Source organism: Seriola lalandi, unplaced genomic scaffold (genome assembly GCF_002814215.2).
Source record: "Seriola lalandi dorsalis isolate HSWRI2012SDOR001 ecotype SW California unplaced genomic scaffold, Sedor1 jcf7180002054505, whole genome shotgun sequence".
NCBI classification, from domain to species: domain Eukaryota; kingdom Metazoa; phylum Chordata; class Actinopteri; order Carangiformes; family Carangidae; genus Seriola; species Seriola lalandi.
In genome coordinates, this window is record NW_019525058.1 from 1,710,683 (window position 1) to 1,731,628 (window position 20,946).

The window sequence follows — 20,946 nt, forward strand, 5'->3', positions numbered from 1 at the left end:
ACATGTTGGATCCTGCAACGTTGACACAGTGGGATTAGTTTGATGGAACTGGTTTGACAAGCGGGAGACCATAACCTCTGTGAATAAAACACAATTCAGAAGCTCACACTGGAAAAGAAACACTCCTCTCTCTGAACCACCCCCCCCCCCTTTCTTTTCCACCTCACTCCCACATGCAGGGACTGAATAGAAGAATAAATCACCTGTATTCACCTACAAATCTAGTTACTAACCGAAGCAGAGTTTAGAGAACTTTTAGATTTTATTCACAGACCGACTGCGGGTCGGGAGTATAAATAATGTATGTACTAAATGAACGCTCGTTCCACCTTCCGCACAGACCACAACTTGTAAACGTCTAAATTTGAGCCGAGCTCGGCTGTTAACGTAGAAATGTGGCACTTTAGATAAAAGCGCTAGATAACTGCGGTCCATTCACAACCACAAACTGAATCTGCTGAACAGTGCAGAATATTATTATTATTATTATAAGTTGACAATAACAGCTCACAACATCCTGTTTCAGATGCTGCTCTGACCGCCGAGCATCACATCTCTTTATATCTGACCGTCCAAGTGGATCTCAGGCCTGAGAACACAATACTCACAGTCTCATAATAACTGACGTATATGATAAACATTTTGTAAAACACACGCTGTACCTCAGCCAAAGCTGCACTCAGAGTCCTTTCGCTAACACAACATTTAGGAAAAAAATCTGCTTTTGCAACTGGATCTGAATCAAAACAGAAAATCACATTAAGTTCAGACCAAAAATCTAAACACAACATTTTTCATGAGTTGAAACAAAAGTCCTGAGACTTTTACTATAAACACAAAAGCTGTATTGTCACCAGACACGACCACAGACCATGAAAGCCGAACCGTCTGGTTCTACTGAGGATTTTTGTCGCCAGCTGTGCCGCTGCATCGCGGAGCGTGACTCCTGTCGCCTAGCAACCTTGACAACATCGATGTTTTTGTTTTGTTTTTCCACAATGACTTGAGGTTTTTAGGCCGGTGGTTTTGACAGTTGTACTGAGATGAAACCCAATACAATACTACTTAACAGAGTAACCCTCAGGCTCTCGGGTGCTCTCCTCGCGGTGCGCAATGAATCTTGGGATAGGTTGGACCGCGACGGATCCGGAGTCTTCGCTGCCCAGGAGAGGAAGGACGCCTTTTGTCGGCCACATTTGAAGGATCCTTCGAGATGGGACAGTCTAGTCTAGTCGGTCTTGTGGCCCCTGAATCTGGACAGAGTGAGCTTGTTCTAGTTCCTAAAGTTAGGCTAATTACATTCATGTATTCATTACTTATTATTTATTTTTACTTCAGTCATTCTGCACCCTTACAGCTTCTCCGTGGTTCTCCGACCCTTAAACTGACACAGATTAGACCGGGTTCCTCCATCTGATAAGAAATCTGCTTTTAGATGTTTTATTACAGAGAGTGTGAAACCTCCGACCAGAACTGTCACATATTCTGTCACTGTTTTACTTATGGATGGAATTATTGTGAAAATAATTTGTTGGGGACCCTCAGGAACCCTCTCAGGACCCTGGGGGTCCATTGAGAACCAGGGGCCTAGTGGACCCCTTTAAATACATGTCCAATCACAAGCCTTTAAATGAAGTTCATGCGACGGCAGAGAAAAAGACCAATCAGGAGCGGGACTGTGGGTGAGCTTTGCAGGTGCAGGCTTCCCCCCATTTTTATAACTTTTAACTTCTAACTGAACTTCTTATTTTGAGCGACATTTCTTCTTATTTTTCCGAGTATAGAAGTTATAATGACGTGGTGTTAATATGTTGATGTAGGTCTTTTCTCTTCCGGAGGTACAGCGTGGAACCAGCCTATCGTCAGAGGACGTCTTACACAGAGATATCCTGCTGACTAACAAACACAGAAACAGGACTAAAAATATAACCTCCTTGGTGTAACGATGAATTATGCAGGAGTTTATAAATCTGGTAACAAGATTGCATATGCATTTTTCTGCTTTCATGAATACACAGACTTTGGGATCTCGCTGACAAAGTGGTTGAGTTTTATGTATCTGACGCTGGGATTAATACAAACAGTTTATATGAAGGTTTACTCTTGTGAAATACACATTCAGTTGTCATGTTATTGTTTGTGGTTCATAGTTTACCCGCCTATATATTTCACACTTTCCTCCTGGCTACGTCCACAGCAGCACTTGCCCCAGCAGCTCCCTCCTCACCTCTCCTAATCCTTCTCCCCCCGTGTGCTTTTCATATCTTTATTTACTCGCTGCCGTCCGCCGCTGTTGCAGGATGCCGATGATGAAGAGTCCAGTCGAACTGACTAGGGAGAGCGAGAGCGAAAGGAGAGCATGGATCTGCGTTCTGCCTGTCACTGTTAATGTATACAGCTCCCCCCGGTGCTAACGCTCACTCCGTAATGTGATTTGTCAACATTGTAAAACACAAAAGAGGCGAAAGTGCTAACAGGCAGAGAGGGTCAGCGCCAGAAGACGTGTGACAGGAAATAGATATGATTGTCAAGCCACGACATCCGTCTACTCCCCCAACAGTCTGCTGCTGAAACTGCCTCGTGTCTTTACCGTCATCAGCAGGTGAAAGGCGAGACTTGAGTTTAGAGTATGTGGTGTGAATCACCCAATGACAATGTAAAGACGGGTGAAACATCACGATCGCCCCCTGGTGGCTGGCTGCAGTATAGGTCATAAACCCCGCCCCCTCCATGTTAGCTAGTCCACTAGAGTCTGGCTCCAACAGTGAGTCAGTCCCCATAGACTCCCATGTTAAAATATCCAACTTTACAGCAGAAATAAACATGTTTACAGCCTGGTACAAAAACTGTTCTGGTCTCTAGAGCTGATTTCCTCCTTCCTGACACCTGTTTATATAACTCACCTGTTTACATTTTATTAAGGAGTCAGGCACTGCCAAGATGGCGACTGTAGAGCAGCTCACTCTGAGCTTCAAAACCGCTCTTCAGAAACCTTTGTTTAACGTCACAGAGGCGACGTCCATCTTTGTTTACAGTCTCTGGTGGTGACGTGTCGTCCGTCTTCATATACAATCATGTGGCTGTGCAGCTTGACTTGCTGTCTGAAGAATAAATCCTTTCTACTGTTAGTCAGAGGAATTTACACTTACCTGCTCAAACAGGTATCCTAAAGGTGAATGATGGTCCTTTAGTGCTTTGGTTGTATGTGTGAGGAGATGCTGTGGAGTATTTATTGTAAACACATTTGTTTACTTGTTGGGTTTTGCAAAAATGTGGGAAACTAGTTGCAGCATGAATCAAGATGAAATGTATTTTCTAATCATCAGTGGAGTAATAAATGTTTATTATGCACAGAACAGGAAGAGAGGGAGGAAAGAGAGTCTTTGGCGGTTAGGCTGTGATGTCATTATCGGGGGGGAAAAGACACTGGTGGTAGTCATGGCGATGGAATGATGAAGACGCAGAAGGTCTGGATGTGATGAGGAGCGGATTGGACAGGAGGACTGGAGGTGAAAGGGGAGGAGGAGTGTTGCAGCTGACAGCCGAGGACAGAAGAGATTTAAGGTTTGACGGGGACGGGCAGCGAAGAGAGAGAAGAGTTGTGAATGAGATCAGACGTAAAGATTAATTTGTTTATTTTCCAATATTCCAACACTAACTCAAACCCAAAGGCTTTTCTGAATTCATCTGAAAGAAACAAGAGGAACGAGAAACTCCTGTCATCACAAGCAACTCCACTTGCTCAGCTGAGTGTGAAAAGAGACGTAACATGACTGTGAGAGTTTGTATTTATGTCACAATTCAAGTGTATAATTAGTCCAACTAATGAAGAGAAGCTGTTTGTACAAGTTGGTTTGATCCGTCTGCACTCAGGACTCAGGAACAACCCAACAGAGAGGAACAAGGAAGAGAAACGAGTCCTGGCTGTCATCCAGCTGGGGGGGGGTGGGGGGGGGGCCTTAGCTGAAGTGGTGCTGTCCTGCTGGAGCTTTACATAAAGATGAAAGTTACATAACAAGTTTAAGAATTACTGTGGTTTAAGATGAAAGATGAGGCCAGTGAACATGAGTTCAGAGTAACTAGGAACAGACGTCCAGGTGTCCTGAGAACACCTGCAGAGCACCACAGCTGTAAAGTCACATGACAGTGTGTCACACTCTGACGTGAGCTCATCCCTTTTCCTGTTTCACACTCTGCATTATGACAGCTTTGTGTCGGCTCGTCTCCGAACACATTCACTGCTGTTGTTGTATTGTTCGATTTTTCTTGAGTCAACATTAGTCAGAGCTGCTACTGTAAAACAAGCCTGTCTGATATCGAGCGCCGGCTCCACCAGCGTCACACCGAACATAAAGACCACCTCACCAGCTCTGCACCAGCTTATCTGGAGCTTTCAGAACCATACGGAGAACACAACATATTCTATCTTAGGTAGAGTCGCAATCCATCGCAATCACAATCTGCTTTTTGTTTCCGCTCTGATTTTATTGTGAAAGTTTTCTTGTATTCTTGGAATACCGGAGAACTCGTTTGGACAGTGTTGTTATTAATTTATGAATTGCTCTATGGAAGTGTTTTGATTTGAAAGTCACTACAGTCACTACTAACCAGCTAACTCAGCTAACCCCTGCTAGCCCCCAGCTAATTCAGCTAACCCCTGCTAGCCCCCAGCTAATTCAGCTAACCCCTGCTAGCCCCCAGCTAACTCAGCTAACCCCTGCTAGCCCCCAGCTAATTCAGCTAACCCCTGCTAGCCCCCAGCTAACTCATGGGCATGTCCCTGTCAGACTGTGAGTCCACTCTAAATTTAGCACCTCTTCATGATGCGTCCAGGATATAAGATCCTCACCTCAACTTTACATTTATCACATCGATGAGCTGTTACAACCCGACTGATATTGAAACTGAAAAATATCAAAGCAAAAATAATGGCTTTTTTTTTTTTACAAAAGCTAAAACTTTTTGTTGAAGATCCCTTAAATTTGTTTGAAAATATTGTGACATGAGCTCAACATTTTACAGTATAAAAACAGACTGCACTGTACAAATTGGAGGAAGCTATGATTGTTAGCGACTTAGCATACAGATAAATCAAGTGGAGACCAGCTGTTAAACTGGTGGAGATGATATTAGTGACAGATATGAGCTTCTCACACGCTGAATGGGGATTCCCTTCATCTGAGCGTAATTATTATCCAGCTCCATGTCAGAGTGAGTTTGTGTTATTAGCGAAGACGACAAGGTCAGTAACATGTTTATTTTTTCTCCATGTTGCTTTCCCCACTGGTAGTCGAGGCTGATCAGAGCCAATCAGGAGTGACCGTGGGCGTCTACGTCAGGTCTCTGTTTCTGCCCGTCCAGACGACGTTTCCAAAAGTCTCGGTGCGGTGAGGACGGGACGTGCAAACGTAGCAGAGGAAATGCTTTTTAAAAACGAAAACGTAGCAGTGTGGACGTAACCGGAGGAGAAAAACCGTCACTGTCAGTGGATTAACTTGTGGGCGTAAACAAACGTTTGTGTTGGAGTTGGTGAAGCTGTAAGAGACTGTAAAGGCTCATCTCGCTGTTCCTGTGAGCAGCAGCAGGTCTGACTCTGCAGAGTGTGTGTGTTAATGTGTATAAGTGAGCGGGACGGAGGCCTCCCCCACCGGAGAGCCACACAGCTCAAAGATGGCTTCTGATTGCTGGGGGGTGGGGTGGAAAGATGAGCGCTGAATGGCGAGCGCAGCCTGAAGAATAGGGGCCACAGTGGGACGTCTGTGGAGGACTGGGTGATCTGAAACCTCCTCATTCTCTCCCCCGTTGTCTTTTCATGCCTCTGGTTCGCTCTGCAGCTATTCAGAGTCACACAGCTCCTCTGTTCAGGCGTCTCGCTCGCTTTTTCTTCCTCCTCTTGTTCTCCCTCCCCACCCCCCACATCTTACCTTTCAGCCCGTCCTGTATCTCCTGGTCCATCTGTGCACTTCAGGTGTTCAGATGGACCGATAAGCTCTGATTGAATGTCAGGGGTCTGGTGGGGGGGGGGGGACAGAGGAGCAGAGTGTGGGGGGTCGGGGAAGAGTTGTGTTTTCCGTGTTGACTGCGTCTCTGTTTGTGTCTTATCTGTTGTTTCACATTTGCCACAGTAACAATGCGGCTCTTTGTGTAGTTCCCCTCGTCCTTCCTTGTCTCCCGTTGTTCTGTATTTTCAGTGGACACGGCAGGTGAACCGCGACACCACCGCCGGCCCTGTTGTGTGTTTCCAAAAATGTCACTTTTAGCTTCAGACTCAGCTGTGACGTGTTTACTGGAGGAAGTGAAAAGCTTTTATTTGTTTAACTGCTTATTTTGAAACGAAACCTGTGAAACGTGAAAAGCTCGTCCTCCCTGCTCCCTCCCTGAACTCACCGTCGTCTCTGCACTAAACTGCAGGTGTAAGTAATAGCGTGGACTGGATAAACTGGATAATTATCACCCTCCGCCCTCCCCTCTTCCTACTTTCCACTCTACCTCTTCTCCTCGTTTTTCTGGAACCCCCCAGGGTCTCCAGTGTCCTCTCCACTTTCCACGGCAGTGATAAGATGTCGACACGATTAAGAGTGAAAGCTAATCCCGCCACTCTGCCTCTCTCTCCTCGGCTGTACTGAATGCTCAGGCAACACAAAACGCCGCGACCGAGTCCAATGCGCCGGACAGCCAGCGGATGGCAGGAGCAGAGGGAGAGAGGGGGAGAGAGGGAGAGAAAGGGAGAGGGAGAGAGAAAGAGGAGGAGGCCAGGTGGACAAGGGGTTGGCTTGTAGCTCAATAATTAATGGGGAGGTACTTTCGTTTTTTAATCTGTAAATGAGAAGGCCTAAGATGGCGGTGCCGTCGCTCTGACATCCTATCCCCGACCCATTAAGATAACAAGATGTTGGATAATGATCTTGGTCAGGGTGCAGTTTATCAGTCCAGGGGGAAGTGGCCTCGTCTCCCAGGTGGCTGAGCTCGTGTCCCCTGATGACACCGCGTCTCAAAATGGCCGAATACACGAAACGGCGAAAAGAGAGTTCTGGTATGAAGAGCCACAGCGACTCTGTCGACGTCAACATTAACACAATTAACCTTCCAGAAAGCCTCGACCACACCTCCTCAGTAATAATGACATTATATAATACAGAATATAATCTATAATAATCACTTTGATTTTTATTCATCTTGTGAATTTCAATTGTATTAATATTTTGAATAGTTTGATGATTTCATTAAGTGTATAATGTTGACATGGGTGGTACATGTAAATAATAATAATAATTATCTATCTGTCAATCTATGTTATTATTTTAATGTTTATATGCAAACTAAAAGTGCTGCTAATTATTTGTGGTTTCTGTGATTGATAGATAGATAGATAGATAGATAGATAGATAGATAGATAGATAGATAGATAGATAGATAGATAGATAGATAGATAGCGAGTATAAATTTCCATCTACCACACAGGATTTCACCCGGCCACAAATTAACACTGAACTAAAAAGGCCTTTAAAGTGCATTAAATCAATATATATATACATATACATATATATGATTTAATGACTTATTGTGGAACTCACTAATGGATCCACCTGTATGAATGTCAAGTGTTCCACATGTACAATATATTTCCAACTTTGGGTTCATTAATAACATTTGAATGAACTCATCCATGTAAGAATGTGACGGACACGATGCTGTTTAGTGATGAGAGTGTAATGAAACACTCTCTGTGTACGGGAAGCTCTTAACCTTCAGTGTGATATTGCACATAAACATGAATGTATTTGATTGGTTGTTGTTTTGTTTCCGTGGAGAATTTGACTTATATTCTCACCAGACAACATGTTCAGAAGAAGTTCTGTCACGCCACAAAAGCTGTTCAGCAGCTTTAATGCAAAAATCTAAGATATAGATACGACAGTAGTTGAAGTGCTGGACTCTGCAGACTGTAGGAGGGTAAACTGAGTTTAGCAGCTCGGCCCTCGTCTGCATCCTTGTGTACGAGGTGTGATTCATTCTCAGCGTTTCCCTGCCGCTGAAACCTCTGATCCTATCATTTATTTAGCCCAGCAGCAGCACCCCCCCCCCCCCCCCCCCTCGCCACTGCACACTTCCTAGGTAAACACCTTTGTACAACACTCAGCTCGGGGAGGGGGGTCCTTTGGTTGCACATTTATAAGCTTCAAATGAGTAAACCCGCGGGGCACGTGCTGGCAAATGTCAGAGCTGCCGCAGTCTCAGGTCAACATTTGTGTCCTGTGGCGGCAGAGAGGAGGAAGACAGAAGAGACTGATGAAACAAAAAGAAAGAGGGCGGAAAAGGAGAATAAAATCAAGGCAAAAGAGCAGATGTGATGATTGTGTGAGTGTCGCTGTCGTCTCGCGCACTGATGGTCCCTGGAGGGTTGTAGAGATGAAGTGCTCTGAGTCGCGGCGGCATCTGTTCGCCGCTGCTGCTCAGAAAACCCGCCGGAGATTCGCAGTGTGACACGCGCAGCTCGTGGTGGAATTACACTGTGAAAACATACAACCACTTACCATGGAAACCACAGAGAGATTCAGAGGAGGAGAGACAGAGAGAGAGACTCCAATTCTTGACCTTTGACCTTTGACCACCAGAATCTAATCAGTTCATTTTTCAATCCAAGTGTTTGTGCCAAATCCGAACAAATTTCCTCGAGGTGGTCTTCAGATAGCAACGTTTAAGAGGCCAAAAAACGTGTTTTGTGAGGTCATCGTGACCCTTAACCTTTGACTTTTGGCCACCAAAATCTAATCAGCTCATCCTTGAATCCAAGTTAATGTTTGCGCCAAATCTGAAGAAGTTCCATCAAGGCGTTACTGAGATATGGCGTCCATGAGAACATACGAACAAATGGATAAACAACATGAAGAACTCACTAAAGTTCGACTCGTTTTCTTCATAATTAAATATTCAGTGTAAAAATCGCTCTTAGATGGTGTTTGCTGCAGACATGTTGCTCCATGCTTTGTGATAAAGAACCACAAGAAACCACAAATACATCTTCTGATGGATCAACAGGAAAATATGGAGCTTCAGTATAAAAATATGAGTTGGTGAAGCCTTTAAGTTGCCTTTGATTTAACGCTGTGAATTAGAGAGTGACTTACCTCTGCTGGTGTGAGATCTCTGATGGAGTTAAAAGTAATAATAGCAGTCTCCTTGCAGAACTACGCTTCTCCAGTGACCCAGTTGCCAGGAATCTATAACTTCCTCATGCCAGAAAATCTTGTTTCCTTTTCCTCCATCAGTTGTGTATATTTAATGTAATATATCCATAATGTGGATGGGGAAAGTTTAAATGAGGAGGATTGCAGCTGAGGCCTTGAACTGTCAACAAACCTTCCCTAAATAGCTGAAGCTCACAAAATGCAAATCTGTTCTGGGGAAACAGTCTGCAGTAAGTGCACAAAACGCACAGTATTACCAGTATAACCCCGAGCACACAGTGCAGCACTTATCACTCACACACACACACACACACACACACACACACACACAGATTTCCAAGGCTAAGTGACCTGCATGCTCTCAGCTTTGAATGACATAAGTACCTGAGTAGCCTTGGGTTCTGCACCCAACCTGAACACAGTTATATGGCAGCTAATGGTGATGCAGGCTGCATCCACGGTCATCAATCAGACCTCACAGGTAATGTCTACCAACTCAGTCCTCTTACATCAGCCAGGATAAAGGCCTCTATTAAGAAAATGAATAATACCACAGGAAGAAGAGGTGACCTCAGACTGGTCATGTGTCACCAAGGCTGAGGCGTGATTGGCTGCTTTTGGTTTGTATCCGCGCTACCGAAGAGGCGGAGCGGCGCTTGACGGATGCTCGAGGCCGAGGCGAGATGGGCTACAGAGTCCGTTTCACTCCTGTGATCTAATCTGTTACCCATCGTGCATCCTGCTTCACTAATGAAAAGGCAAGGTCCCATCCGTTACAGGCAGCTATGTTAAATGGAATTTTAACCCCCTACCTCCCCCCTAAGTGCAAAAGGGCCTGGATGATGGACGATCATTGCAGAAGACCCCAGAGCTATGGAAAATTAATATGAAGAGGGGAAAAAGAAAAATTGGTGAAGACTCCAGCTTCCTACAGATGCTCCTCTCCTTCCTGTCACTCTGCAGCTGAGCTCAGCCTCCGTCTCTGTGCACCGAGACTCTCCAGGAGGATCCACGCCGTCTCCGTCATCCCTCTCCTTCACCCCCAGAGCTCCAGGAGCGTCACGCCACGTGGATTGATGCTGCTTTAGATGAAGAAGGCTAACATAACAGCCACAGAGAGGATTGTATCATATTGTGTTGGCCTTGTGTTTCTAAATCGGAGGCATCACACTGATTGAACAGTATTCACTAGAACTGTGCTCACCGGGAAATATTACAAAGACCTGAACACCACAATAGCTTGTTTTACAGCTGCACTGTGAATGAGGCTCATCATTTTCATTATGTGCCTGAAAAATATCTAAAATTGTTGTTTTCTGCAGCTAAAAAGACGCCGCTCATCCCGTGTTACACTTCCTGTGGCACCAACCACGGATCACAACACACTCTGCATGAAACATAACAAAGACAAAAATGTGAGAAAATGCAAATAAGTTGCTAATTGTTTGTCTGCAACATATTTAGATGAATAATAATAAATGGTTAAAACAACAGTAAACAACTCAAAATACATGTTAATAATACATTTCCATTTTTGTTCTTAATACTCAACATTGATGACGCGCTGTGTCATTTTACTATTAGAAATGATGGTTTGTTTGGCAGGTTCAAGTCTATTGATAATATCACAAATAGCTATGATAATATAATAATAATAATAATGATATAAAAGAGGGAGATTTAAAGAATGAAATAAAAATATATATTATCATATATTTGTCATATAACAACAGGTAAGGGACACAGACATGTTGAAGACCCCCCTCCAATGAAAATCAAGCGTTTAACCTTGTTAACGTCCTCATGATGTTTTTATATAATACAGACACATGATGATGAAATAATCATCAACACCGTGACGGAGTGTTTCCACCTTGAGCTGCAGTGAACCAATGACTCATAGAAACAGATTCAGGGTTTAATACGTCACATACCTGAGGAACCAATCCTGACGACTTGTGGGGACAGGGGGGTGGGGCTTAATACACCTGAAAACTTGTCGGTACAGAGAGAGAGAGAGTGTTAGCATTAGCACAACCGCTAACACTGTGTCAGTCACTGTCAGTTACAAGCTAACAAACAACATAAACAAATAAAAGATGCTAACTACGCTAACCGTTCTGACCCGTCTGCTAGTCTCTGGTTCTGGTCTCAGACTCCTCCTCTGAGTCTGGGTCTGACTGAGTCCCTCTGATGTTTCCTCCTCTCACCATCTTGATACTCTCTGCTCTTTCACCTGTCCACCTGGAGCAACAGGTGGTGGGCAGGGCTCAAGGCCTGATCCAGGTTTCTCAGTCAGGAAGTGAGAGGAGACGAGCTTCAGACTCAGTTTTTGATTTATTTATTTTTTCACTTTTTATCTGTGAAAACCACGTTAAACAAAATATTAATCATAGCAGAGGATTCTTACAGAGTTTAAAGAGGAACTTTAAAAAGTTGAGAATTTTACCATGTCGGCTTCATAAGGCTACTTTACTGAATATTTATAAAATAAAGACATTCAATCTTCTTTCTTTTTCTTTGAATATGTGGTTATGATGGCCAGATTATTTTAATTTTATTTATTTTAGGAATGTAAGAGTTGAAACTTCATCTCCTGAGCGTGACGTGAAGCTCAGTGCCTCAAACTCCTCTGAATGCAGCGCTCGTCCATCGTCACAGCGGTTGATGTAGCTCCATGTTTTCAGCTCTTTCATCCTTTTAGCACCAAATATTGAATGAGGCCATGCGGCTTAGATGCATTACTTCACTGTTGTACCACTGAAATACAATAAAAGCGTTCTTTTGAAAGAGCAGTGGCTTTGGTCTTCCACAGAAGCTCAATGTCACCTTGTCAGGTTCAGATGTGGTGCTCTGCACCCACAGCTGCACCAAAGTCCTCAGTTATTCCTCGGCACCGCACCAGCAACCTCACTGTTTGATACCCTGAGGTCTGTCACTCTCTGTTCCCACCAGTGCTCTGTGTGTGAGCTTAGATCCGGCATTTGAAGCTCTGTAGAGCTCCCAGCAGGGACACACCGCCTCTCTCCCCTCTCAGCCTTAACGGCAACTGTTGAGCAGACTCTCGTCAGACTGACATTTCAATGGTGCTTGACCAGATGTTGTAGAGATTAGGTGGCCTCAGATGATTAGAAGCAAAATGAGGTTAACGTCACGAGAGTCGTCTTTTCATGAACGCCTCCCATTCTGTCTCCACAGGGCTTTTTCCGCCGAAGCATCCAGAAGAACATGGTGTACACGTGTCACCGGGAGAAGAACTGCATCATCAACAAGGTGACGAGGAACCGCTGTCAGTACTGCCGCCTGCAGAAGTGCTTTGCAGTGGGAATGTCCAAAGAGTGTGAGTACTCAGGTGACTGATGTGAAATGTTCTCATGGTTTTGAAAGGAACAGGTTGGTGTTGCCTGGTTTCTCAGGCTTTTCCACCTGGACCTTGACATTATTTTCTGGAGTCAGTGATTTTTTAAAAATGTTTTACATTTAAAATGACAATTTTTATTTGGAATAACAGTAAAAAAAAAAAAAGAAAAGCTAGAATCACCTCCTCGCGGTATCCCGCCTCCACAGACTAGTTTCAGGTTCATCCCTGTTTATCCAGTCAGAGAAAATATGAACCATTTGTGTGAAAGTTTGTCCTTATTGCTGTGAAGTTTTCATCCTTGAGTCCAAGTGAATGTTTGTTTCACGTTTGAAGAAGTTCCATCAAGGCGTTGCTGAGATATCACGTCCACAAGAATGAGACGGACAACCTGAAAACAATATACCTCCGCCTCTGGCTGTCGCTGCTGCAGAGGCATAAAAAGAAGCTTAATTCATTTTGACTCATAACTAGTTGCTGTCTTCACATTTTAATCTTTTCTAAGTAAATGAAAGTGTCTCTTCTTGGCTGAACTAAAGGCCCCGTACACCCACCCTGGTGTTTCCACCTGCAGCTGATCAGACCTCCGCTCAGGTTGGATTTGGGTGGAGCTATAACATTAACATCCATAATTAATTAATTAATCAATCTGAACAAGTCACGGCGCCTGCACAGACTGTAAATAAAGGTGGACGTCGCCTCTGTGATGTCACACACAGGTTTCTGAAGAGCGGTTTCGAAGCTGAGCTGCTCCACCGTTGCCATCTTGGCAGTGCCTGACTCCGCCCCTATATTCTGGCTAATCCAAAATAGGAAAAGAGGTGGAGCTGAGACTTCGGTGCATGCTGGTTTGTGTCAAGCATACGCTCACCCACCTGTCACTCAAAGAGGCCACGCCCTCATTCCTCTATAACTTTAGTCCTTAATAAAATGTAAACAGGTGAGTTATATAAACAGGTGTCATGAAGGAGGAAATTAGCTCTAGAGACCAAAACAGTTTCTGTACCAGGCTGTAAACATGTTTATTTCTGCTGTAAAGTTGGACATTTTAACATGGGAGTCTATGGGGACTGACTCACTGTTGGAGCCAGACTCTAGTGGTCATTAGAGGAACTGCAGTATCAGGGAGCCCGTTCAGCAGCTAGAGTCAGTGGGCTCTGGTGTTGTATTTACGGCCGTACTGTCCAGTCTGAACTGAAGACTGTGCAGAGACAAGGGACAAGAAGAGTTTAAAGTGCCGGTTGTTCTGTTTCATGTCTTGTTCTACGAATCATCAGAATTAATTTGTCCTCTGTTTACTACATGATTCACTGGCTGTAGGTGATGGTGTCTCCAGATGGGTTTTTGGTGTCAGTCAAAGTTAGTTCAGACACTAATACAGAGCAGAAACATGAGCTATCTAATCTAATCTATAAAGCAAGAATCTGTGTGTGTGTGTGTTTCTGTAAGTAAGTACAACACTTTGAGTTTGGGACGGTTCAGATCTGCTTCAGGACGATTAAAACCGTCTTTCTGGACGGTTCTGAGCGGTGCTGGTGAAAGGCTTTTGCCTTCTGCTGCTGTGGATTCCTCCGTGTTCCCGCTCGTCCATTGTCATCAATAGGAAGAGTTTGCATTTCACAGGTTATTGGCATCCTTTGATTGCATCAGCATTTATGGCTCAGGCCCCAATTCATGGTCCATTAGCTCCATGCTCCTTTCTCTTATGCTGTTTCACACCTCAGCAGAGGAGTCATGGAAAAGATGATGTCTTGATATCCTCAGGCTCACCCCCCCATCGGGTCGCTGATGAGAAAGGGGCTATTTTCTATTCTATATTCATGGTTGGAGGTGATGTGGTGTCGTTCACTCTCTGCTCTGATCGCCTACTCCAGGGGATCCATACCGACTGGATGTTGTGCTCACTGTTGGACGTTAGGGTTAACAATTCAGTCACACGTCTTTTAGCAACCACATGTGTAAGCTATGGTATTATTATTATTATTATTATTATTATACTGTAGTAGAGAAAGTAATATCACCTGAAGAATTGATCAAGTTAGATGTCAAAAAGTGACACAGAAAGAAGGTCAGTTTGTTTCCAGTTTTCAAGGAAATCCAGCGACTTTTTTAGTTTTTCTTTTCTTTTCTCTCAAATGTTTATTTATTGAGTTTCAATTTGAAATGGTACAAATAAAGCAACATAAGGCACCAAGCAGACAAGAGATAATCACATGCATCCAATTTAAATCTGCACACATCTGCAAATTAAACCACTAATGACAATGACCAACATTAATGTATATGGAGATTGTTCAATTCAATTATAATACAAAGAAAATAACATAATAATAATAGAATAGATTGTTAATACTTACTTACTCAGAGAGTTTCAGATGAAGCCAAAAAGGACAGTAAATATTCCCATACCTAATAAAAACATAGTATTTTGAATATGTAAACTAAACATGTTGTATAAAGGACTGTCTGAGTTGTAGCATTAAAACTATGCCATGCAAGAAACATCTGGACTGAATGTGATCTGGGGTTTTGCAGAATCAGCCGTACACCAGTGTTGGTTGTGACGCTACGGTCGGAGCCTGTGGAAGGTCGTCTTGTGCTGCCTAAATAGAAATATCTCGACCTCTGACCCTGATGATCCTCGGCACCACAATGAGGTTCATGTCTCCACAGAGTCCTCATGTCTTTTTCATCCGACGTCAGCAGTAGTTTTCACTTTGTCCGGTACTTTGGTTTCTGACTCTGGTTTCTGCAGAGCTGATGACATTTTCATCAACTTGCATCAGCTGTGTGTCTCTGGATGCACATCAATGAGTCTAATATTGATTTTCTGTTTAAAAATCTGAGTCGGAGTTTTATGCCAATAAGCATATTTGCCAAAAACCATTTAATCTTGTCGGTGTGGAAAAAGCCTCTTAACTTGCAGACAATCTTATCACGTCTATATGTGGCGCCCAAACCCCCCCTCTTGTTCCAATGTCATATTTTCACAACGCACGTTTCCCATCTGACAACACCCCCTCCCACCCCCCACTCCCCTGCACCATTAGGACCATTTGCTTAGACTCGCAGCCCTGGCGGCAGCAAAGACTTATCATCGTTCCTCGACTCCCACCTGGTTAGCGTTAGAGAGCAGCCGTGTTAAGTGCCGTGGCGAGCGGCCCTGGCGTGACCACGTGGGCTCCAGATAGATGGTGTTTATTTACCGCTGCATCTGTTTGCGTGCAGAGACAGAGTGCAGAACTTGGCAGCACGCAGATGGTCGGCTGGTGGCTTCTTAACAACGGCCGTCATCCATGCTCGCTGCCCCTGAACCACACAACATCCAGAGTAGAGGGAGAAGAAAACGCCATGCTGCACCGGGAGACTGGAAGCAGCTGTGAACAGACAAATAGAGAGGAGGACAAAAGACAGAGGGTGGGATATTAGTGTTTTACTAAAGGAGGGGGAGATGAGTGTCTTGGAAAACCAAGGGATGGGGAGTACGACAGTAGGCATCGCTGTGAAGACTCTATTTACCAGCGTGTCTGATTTCCACTCACTTCATCTCTTGGCCTAACACTCTGGAGAGCACTTCAGAAACACTCAACCACCGCTCATTCACAGTGTTCACTCAGACTGACGGAGAGGCTGGAGGGTTTCACCCAGAGAGCACAACACACAATACAGTACAACACACAACACACACTACAGTACAACACACAACACACAACACACACCACAATACAACACACAACGAACAACACATACCTCCAGCAAATGCTTAAACCACAGATTTTATTTTTGGATTGAAATCAGATGGTTTGTGCTTTTCATCCCATGACCCCCCATTTTAAATATCACCAGAGTCTCAGTGACCTATATTTCCAGCAGTAAAGCTGCAGAGAGGTTCTGTTTATCTGTAAACACTGTATCTGAACCTGCATTGGAAGATTTAGTCAGGAGCAGTTAATTACACTGTGGCAGTAATGTGGATGTGCGACTATGAGGGAATATTAGATTATGTTTTATCAACCATTATCATGATATAACTTCAAATTCATATTATTTCATCAGGGGAAAAAACAGAAAATTCATGCGCACTAATAATATATATCAGTGGTTCCCAACCTGCGGGCTGAAAAAAATAAATAAATAAAAATAATAATAATAATAATATAAATATGGATCAGCTGTTTAGAAACAGGAAGAGTTAAAAAGGAAAGACAGTGAATCGACAAGTGACACTCTCCGTGGTGCTGAAGTAAGAGACGCATTTATACAAACTCATAAAGACAATATCAGGAGCTCTCAGTTCAGTTTAAGAGACATATTGTTCAAAATGTTCAGAGTGACCTCGGTTTCCTGAACAAGTGAAGTAGCCGTTGTTAGAGTTTAATGTCGCTTAGCGACCTTTGAATCTCTATGGCAACACATTGGAATGTCATAGCCGTCACTTGAATCGTCGCTGCTTAAAGTCCCTTTTGTCTCTCTTTAAACTACGTCACCGACACTTTTCCCTTTGCTCCTGCCATAATTACTACGAACACTAGATGTCGCCTAGCAACAAAACCTAACTATGGGTCATAATAACCTGCTGCACGGGCGACCAACGGGCTTTTTCCTTCAGGAGGATCATCTGAATTAAAACTTTACAGAGTTGTCCGATCCTGTCTCGTCGTTAGGACTACAGTAATTATAAGTTTCTGGGTAGGATTGTTTCATCATCTCAAATGAACCTGAAACAACACCCCCACACCAGCGCAGCCTCGTGCGCTGTTTTCACCCCCGAGAAGTGATCAAATTCAACATCAAAGTGCAGGAACTTTCCATGTGGAAGTCAGGTGCAGTGATCACAGCCACTACATTATGATGAGAGTCCCCGCACTGGACTTTTGTGGTTATTAAAAAGCCATATATTTTAATGGCTTCTTGTCTGATGCATCATTTTGATGTGTCTGCTCACACTTGCAGTAATTTGCTTTGGAGTGCAATGGTAATTGATTGCCCTGGGTGAGTGATGGGGGGGGGTTGCCACTCGCCACATCGCTGTCTTCCTGAATCACATCTTGTGGCTCGCCGGCGTGTGTGAGGACCACAACCCCCTCGCCAGACAGATTCTCACTACACTGTGACATATGACATACACACACATTTGAACAGATTGAAGACCAGCCCCGCCTTTATATACTATTACTCTGCAACCCACCCACCCCCCACCCCTCTGCCATGGGGCAATGTGTTTTTGTATGGTGTGTGTGTGTGTACGTGTTTGCGAACCGCTCACACCACCAGCTGACTGACTGTCCTCTCTCAGAGAAGCCACTTAGCACTGACAGCATTTCAACACAATCAGCCAGAGCCTCCAGAGCTCGGCTGCTGCTCTTTTAGACGGCACACTACAGTCAGTGGGAGCGATATATCAGTCCGGTTGGATGAGGAAGAATCGGGTTATACTCAAATACGACTCCAATATAAGTGAAAGTTGTTCAGGTACATTTTTACTACTGGAGTACTTGATTTTAAAAACTTCTTAAGTATTTAAAATATATTTTTTATGTCAATATATTGTACCCTTGTAACTTTATTTATACGGCACTTTTCAAAAGAAAGAGAAAGTGTTGTACAAACATAAAAACAAAACAAGGCAATAAAAGACACAGAGAGGCAAAGTGTCAATTAGCAAGGCAAGTCTGACAGGGAGAATTATAAATATGTGTGAAAACCCTGAAATAGATAAAGCGGACAAAAGAAAATCAAACCAAAAGTAGAAGCCAAAGATAAAAGCATTGAAATCAAGAATTAAAAGCTGCTTTATACAAGTATGTTTTTAAGTTTTAAACTGAGGCATCGACTCAGCAGGTAAATCATTTGACCAATCGCAGCATAAAAACAGCAACTACGACAAACTGTCTGTTAATCTGGAATTAAATAAACACACAGAAACACAACAAACATTTAGAACCAAATGAATCTATATTTTTAATAAAGCTACATAGACAACATTAGCATTAGCAGATGTTTACTTACCAGTCTTTCTAAGAGCTTCAGCCATCGTTGTGTTTGTAATACAAGAGGTTATAATACGTCCTGTGAGCAGCTACGTCTTCAGGACAGACCGCAGTGACTCTGTATTAGAAAATGTCGACACAGGCTAACAGCAGGTTAGCATGCTAACTTCAGAAGAAGAGAAGACATGATAGAGACAAGAGCTAACACTGGTGTTTCTTTCCACCTCAGAGACTGGCAGATGTATCAGAACGGTTAGCGTAGTTAGCATCTTTTACCTGTTTATGTTGTTTGTTAGCTTGTAACTGGCTCAGTGTTAGTAGTTGTGCTAATGCTAACTCTCTCTGTACTAACAAGGTTTCAGGTTTGTTGCCGCTGTGATTGGCAGACTAAATGTCCCTCAGTGTCAGTCACACATACAATCTGACATGCCTGTCTTTATTGTCCAATGAGTGAGTTGCTGTTTTTTCCATTCCTGGCTTGAGTGGTAATTTACTTCAGCCGTGGGCGCGTTTGCAAAACTGGAAAGAAACTGTGAAAATGGAGCTGAAAAACACAGAAATCAAAGAGCAGCGGGACTCACAGCTGTTCAGAAAAATCCACAAGCTGACAGGATGTTTCAAAGCTGCGAGCCCCGAGGTCAAGACGACCAAAAACCAGGACTGTAATGAGCTACACGTGTTACAAACAATTCACTTCACTTCCCTTTTAAAAATCATGTAATTATGCTCTGACTCATGAGGATTTTACTTATGGAGCTTGAAAAAGTTGTAGCCTCGCGTCCCATACTTTTTTAACTATGTTGCAGCTCTTTACAGTTTGTAAATATTGATTTTAGCCAGAATCACATGACAAGACTTCATATATGTTTTAATCTTATACCCCAAACAACTGACAGCAACTGACTCTTCTCCCTCTACAGTGTTCCTCTCATGATGCGTCAGTGCCACAAACATTACAGACATTATTCCAGCCTGTCACAGCTACAATACATCACCTTTCAGGGTTTCAAAATATGAATATGTAAAACAGTGAGAGCTGAGGAGAGGCTTCGTAAGCTTTGCCATGTTTTCTGTTGTTTAAGTAGGCCACTGTTTGCAATATATATATATATATATATATATATATATATTTCTCTATTTGTAGATCTGCTTTAAAGGTTTCCAACCCTGGCTTTAGTGTGTGAATATAAAGGGGTTTTATTGTAAACTAGGGCAGAGGATGTGACTGTTGTTTTGTCAGCCGACGAAGGTCCCTTGGGTGTCTCAGCACTGACAATGTGCCCAGCTCTTCCTCTCCAGCTCTGCTCTTGATTATCTTTTTTGGGGGGGGGGGCTGACCAGAGACTTGTGATGTCGGGATGATCATGCTGTGTGTTAAGTAATGAACCTGATTGGTTTGTTTGAACCTCCTGCTGTGATGGAGTTGGAAGATCTGCACCTCATGCAAACCAGCAGCCTGGTGCTGTGTTGTGGCTCCTGCCTGTTCTGCACCTGTTTATTTAAAGCATTTTACATAGTTTATTATTCAATTTATTTAATTTCCCCCATGGTCAAGGCCCAGCTGCCATAATCCATATGAGAGCAGATATACATGCTAACAAATCCAGCCACTCTCACAGTCCCTGATAACTTCTTTTCTCAATCATATTATTGTATTTGGTCCTTCATTGCAAAATGAGTTCTACCAGTTTGAATAGTCTTGGTTTTGTCATTGTGTTTTCATCCTTGCTGTCCTCATTAGTTTGATGTTTGAGTTGCATTGATGGGATCATAAAAAAAAACATCTATTTTTGACTATTTATTCCTGTTGCTAAAACATGTTCACATTGTCCAGACAACAAGGTTGTTCTCAGAGACAGAACGAGCCCACAGGTTGTCTGTGCGGCAGGTTATTATGACCCGTAGTTACGTTCTGTTGCTAGGCGACACCTAGTGGTCGTAGTGATTATGACAGGAGCGAAGGGAAACGTGTTGGTGATGTAGATTAAAGAGAGACGAAGTCCAAGTCAGGAGGAAGTGGTGGTGGATGGGTGAGTGTGACACAGCAGAACCGTGTGTTTGATTCGCATGTTCTTTCTATTATGCATGACCCGTTTGACAAAGTTAACCACGTTGTTATGGTTGTAACCATGGCAACAAAGATCATCTAATCATCTTAATGTTGAGGAAGCAACTTATTTTAACCCAAATCACCGTCTTTTCCCGAACCACTCCATGACCCTCGACCCGCGCCGAAGGTAGGTACGCCACTCTCCGTTACAGTCGGCATGTTTATTATTGTAACCATGACAACCAAGGTCCAGGAAACCTGCTGCTGTATGGGCGCTATTTCAGTGGACACTCCCACGGGTCGTAGCAGAGGGTTGGAAAAAAAACACCTTTGCGTTGCGTTGCGTTACATTACGTTACG

At 43.5% G+C, this 20,946-nt stretch overlaps 1 protein-coding gene across 1 annotated transcript in view; it reads left to right on the forward strand.

Annotated features, from left to right (window-relative positions):
• Positions 1-20,946, forward strand: part of LOC111660075 (retinoic acid receptor beta-like) — a 65,002-nt gene that overhangs the window by 20,460 nt on the left and 23,596 nt on the right. Inside the window, exon 3 of the mRNA XM_023413201.2 lies at positions 12,387-12,528. Coding sequence (XP_023268969.1) covers positions 12,387-12,528 — 142 coding nt within the window. The remainder of the gene's footprint in view (positions 1-12,386; positions 12,529-20,946) is intronic.